Below are 4,402 nucleotides of genomic sequence, written 5' to 3' on the forward strand. Positions count from 1 at the left end.
TGGTGACCTCAGGCGATGTGAAAGTAAAGCAAACCCTCCCCACCACCTGCTGCCTCAGTGGTTTGGAGATCCAGATCCCCTCCACGCCTCTGTGTTGTGGCAGCCCCAGGGACAGCGAGCAGCTTAGCAGAGAGAGTGGGGTCCTTCGCTTTGTACATTACATCCCGAGCTTCCAGGGCAGGGTAGACTAGGGGATGAAGGAAGGAAAGCAACACCCAGAGTACTCTGGAATCTGGTTTATTAGCTGGGGGTTGGAGTGGCTCTAGGGAAGGACAGTGTTGGGGCGAGGCCTCCAGTCACCCCGTTCCTCCCTGGGCTGCTCCTCCCGACTGGACCAGGGTAGCTTGAGCTGCCGGAAGTGGAGTATCGTGGGTGGCCCTTCCTGCAGGAGAAAAGAGCTTCCCTGCTGGGGAGGGGAGGCAGGCAGTGGGCAAGCCTCCCTAGCATCCGGTACAAGCAGCATAGGCACAGATCTCACACGTGCTCGGGTCCTCAGCGATTTCCTCTGTACAACAGAGATGGAGACTCGTGAGAACCAGCATTTCCTCCCAATACCCCTGCCGCCCTTGGCCCAGAGCTTGTACGTCACCACCCAGACCCCAGAGAATCCCAGCAGGCCCATACTCTGACCTACTGGGCGTTTTGCCCCAAATCAGGGCATGCAGACCACTCAAACCAACCAATCAAAGCAGAGATTCCACCAGAAAGAGAGGCAACTAAGACCAGATGAACTGTCTTAGTTCCCAAACCTCAGCAGTTACAACTTGGAATTGAAGTGGGCATGGAACAAACCCACCAATCAGAGGCAAGCTCCCTAGTTCCACCAATCAGAGCTGAGCCCTTCCTCCAAATCCCACCAATCAGAGCAGATCTCTTCCTCATGTGCCATCAGAGTATTCCCGAGCCCTGTCAATCAGAGAGGAGGGAGGCTGCTCACCCAGCCTCTGAAGTATCTCCTGGGCATTGGGCTCCTTGCAGAGAGGCTTGAGTTCTTCTGGAAAGTTTGGGTTGCTACAGAGGATGGGAACCACAGGTTCACCAGGGATGGGTGCAAACTTCCTGAGTTTCCCAACCCTGGGCTCCTCGGGCTCTTGGAGGTCTTTGAGCTTCTTCACTGACTCCAGAGAAAAGGAGAAATTTCCATCCTGGAAAAGACAAGCCCAGAGCATGAGGCCAGGCTGCAGCCTGCTTCCTGACTGTGCCCCCTGTGCTGGCCCCGGTCCAGCCCAGTGGTGCTCACGAGTAGTATTCGTGGCATATGGGAGCCAGGCGATCCACTGAGGGACACTGTGAGGGGTAGAGTTCAGGCCCCACGCCCCGGCTTGGCTCCGTGGTGCTGGACACTCCGGAACCCGCAAATTCTGCATGTTGTATGGGGAATGGAGAAAATGGGTGTGAAGCTCCAGTAACACCAAAGGTGCCTAATGAGAAGGAGCCAGTGTGCTGATTTTTAGGGAGAGGCAAAGGACCAGCACCCAGGCATGGTAGCTCCACGTGGTCAAGCCCAGGCTGTCCTTCCCCTGCCTGGGAGCGGTGCTGCTGATTACTGGGCCCCCAGCTTCAGCCTGTAGCCTGGTTTTTGTTTGAGAAGCAATAAAAGGCCTCTCAGAATCTGGCTTTGATAGAGAGCAGGGCCCCTGCTAGGTGCCAGCCTGGCCTGTCGCCAGCATTGGCACTGGTAGGCACACCCATCTGTCAGGATCTCCAGGGTGTCCGTGTGGTTCCTGGGACCCACAGGGGTGCTTTGGCTGAGCACAGAACTGAGGAGTAAGGTCTGGATTCAAATCCAGCTCCTGCACTTCCCACGGCCATGTGCCTATGGTCTGTTACAGAACTTTTGTGAGGCTCAGTTTTCCCCTCTGTAAAATGGGACTAATAATTCCTTTCTTCCAGGTTGATGGTGGGGCCACAGTGAGGGGCTGGGGAAAGAATCGGCACGTGGGACACTCAGTAAATTGGCCAGTTCCCCGCCTTCCCCATATGATTATTCCTCTTCCCTCCACTGGATTTCTTTCTCCTCCAAAGTTGAAGGAAAAGGTGTGTGTGTGGCCGGACTGAGCAGGAGCTCCTCAAAGAAGGCCAAACCTCGGACACACATCCTCAGTCCAGCCCCAAAGAGGAGGTATTCTCTCAGGGGACCAGCCCTGGGCACTAGGGGCAGGGAGCCAGCTGGGCCAGGGTAGGGACACAGGACTCACCTGCACGGTGACCCCTCCCGCCAGGGCAGCCCAGGCCCCGAGGAGGCACAGTGCGGAGAGCAGGAGGGCATTCATGGCAGCAGTGCCCGAGAGAGGGGTGGCTGTTCTGGATGCCAGGGGGAAACAGCGGGACTTTTAAAGAGGGCAGGTTACTGAGTAACCCGGAAGCCTTTGTCAGTCTCATCTGCTCACCTGTCAGGCCTTATCAGATAAGGCTGAGACAGCCCTGGGAGATAAGAGCCAGGCAGGGGGGCCCCTGGCCCCTCCCTGAGCACCCACTTTGACCCACAGCCGGGCTGGGTCCTGCATTCATTCACCAACAAGGCACATTCACTCACGACTGCCCTGTGCTGGTGTGGGGCCGGCCGACCCAGCCCTTGAGGAGGAGGGCCCAGCCCACAGTGAAAGGCAGGGTGATGAGGGTGGGGTGATTAGGGTCAGGTGACGGGGCTGCACTGGGGGTTGAGCTCTGGAGAATGGGTGGAGGTTTTCTCAGAGAAGGGACTGAGAACAGAAGGCCATTTCATGCCAAATGGACAGCTAGGAGGTGAGACAGGCCTGGAATATTCAGGGGAATGTGAGAAATTCCACACGGGAGGCTGCAGGGCAGGTCGGGGGCTGCGTTTGATTGCTGCAACTTTAAGGAAGCCCTCCGCACAGCCCGGGTTCAGCTCCACCTACTGCCCAGTTGTGGGGCATGTGAACTTGGGCCAATGCTTTCCGCTCTCTGAGTCTCGTTGTCCCTTGTGTCCCCTGTGGGAACCAAAAATAATACCTACCTCATGGGGTAGGTATGCGGTAGGCATTATTGTGAGAATCAAGTGAGGTTTTAAAAACACAGCTCAATGCCTGGCACACAGAAGGTGCTCAGCAGAGGTCCATCCCCCTATTATTTTTAGCAGCCACAGCAGCTCCTGGTCCTCCCTGGCCCCTCTGGTGACCATCTGCCTGTCTGAGCCACAGGCTGTCCCCACTCTGTGCTGGTCCCCATCCTGTCCTGCCTGCCCTGCAGCCTCAGGGTGTCCTCGAATGAGCTCCTCCCCAATCCGCCCGCCCCCTTGCCCCTGCAGATGCAGTCCCGTTTCCACAGATCACACTGGGGAATTGCTTGGCTGTGTCCGCGCCCCTCTAGACTCTGACCCCATTCAGACCGCGCCCTCAGCGCAGCGTGCATTCACTGTGTGCTGTTGTGAGCAGGAATCCCCAGGACACAGGAGAAAGGGTAGCCCTGGGATTGTCATCTTTCTACTCAGCCAACCTGGCCCGATGCCAGGACAGCCGTAGGGCGGGAGGTTGGGCAGGAATTCCTGGGTGGGGAGAGTCAACACTGAAGAGGGAATTGGAGATAGCAGGGCCTGACCAGGAGGGAACTGCAGGGACAAGGCCCTCAGGGAGGGGCAGGGAGCTCCTGGCCCGGCTCCCAGGGCAGTCCTCACAGCTGCACTGGATTTCCCACCCTTTTCTGGTGTGTGTGTGTGTGTGTGTTAAGGGGGTGTGTCTGCGGAGATGTGTATGTCTGTATATGCCAAAGTGTCTGTATATACCCTGACAGGTGTGTGTAGCCAAGGTGTGTGTGTATATGTGCACGTGCTGAAGGTGTGTGTGCTGAGGCATGTGTGTACACTGAGGAGTATATATGTATATATGCTAAGGTGTATGTGTGTGTATACTGGGGGGTATATGTGTGTCTGTGTACACCAAGATATCTGTGTCTGTGCAAGGAGGTGTGCATATATACATCGAGGTGTGTGTGCCAGTGTGTACATACACAGGCGTGTGTGTATACACCAAGGTGTGTGTGTTTGCTGGGGTGTCTGCTGATGTGTGTGTATGTGCACTGAGGTGTGTGTGTGTGTATGCTCATGTGTGTATATGCACTGAGATATGTGTGTGTACGTGCACTGAGGTGTGTGTGTGTATGCTGAGCTGAGGGCGTCTGCTGTGCTGTGCATGTGCCGAGGTGTGTGTATACACTGAGGTGCATGTGTGTGCTGAGGTGTGTGTGTGCTGAGGTGTGTGAGTGCTGATGTGTGTGTGTGTGCTGACGTGTGTGTATACACTGAGGTGCGTGTGTGCTGAGGTGTGTGTGTTTTGAGGTATGTGTGTGCTGACGTGTGTGTGTGTGCTGAGGAGTGTGTGTGCTGACATGTGTGCATACACTGAGGTGTGTGTGAGTGCTGTGTGTGTATGCACTGAAGTGTGTG

The 4,402-nt window shown here is 56.1% G+C and overlaps 1 protein-coding gene across 1 annotated transcript; it reads right to left on the reverse strand.

Annotated features, from left to right (window-relative positions):
* Nucleotides 1-221: 221 nt before the first annotated feature.
* On the reverse strand, nucleotides 222-2,300 carry GUCA2A (guanylate cyclase activator 2A). Its single transcript, XM_025358165.1, has 3 exons — nucleotides 2,199-2,300; nucleotides 938-1,145; nucleotides 222-505 (listed from the first exon to the last, which is right to left on the reverse strand). The coding sequence occupies exons 1-3, from the start codon at nucleotides 2,271-2,273 to the stop codon at nucleotides 441-443; spliced, it is 348 nt and encodes a 115-aa protein (XP_025213950.1). The 5' UTR covers nucleotides 2,274-2,300; the 3' UTR covers nucleotides 222-440.
* Nucleotides 2,301-4,402: the final 2,102 nt, after the last annotated feature.

Source organism: Theropithecus gelada, chromosome 1 (assembly GCF_003255815.1).
Source record: "Theropithecus gelada isolate Dixy chromosome 1, Tgel_1.0, whole genome shotgun sequence".
NCBI classification, from domain to species: Eukaryota; Metazoa; Chordata; class Mammalia; order Primates; family Cercopithecidae; genus Theropithecus; species Theropithecus gelada.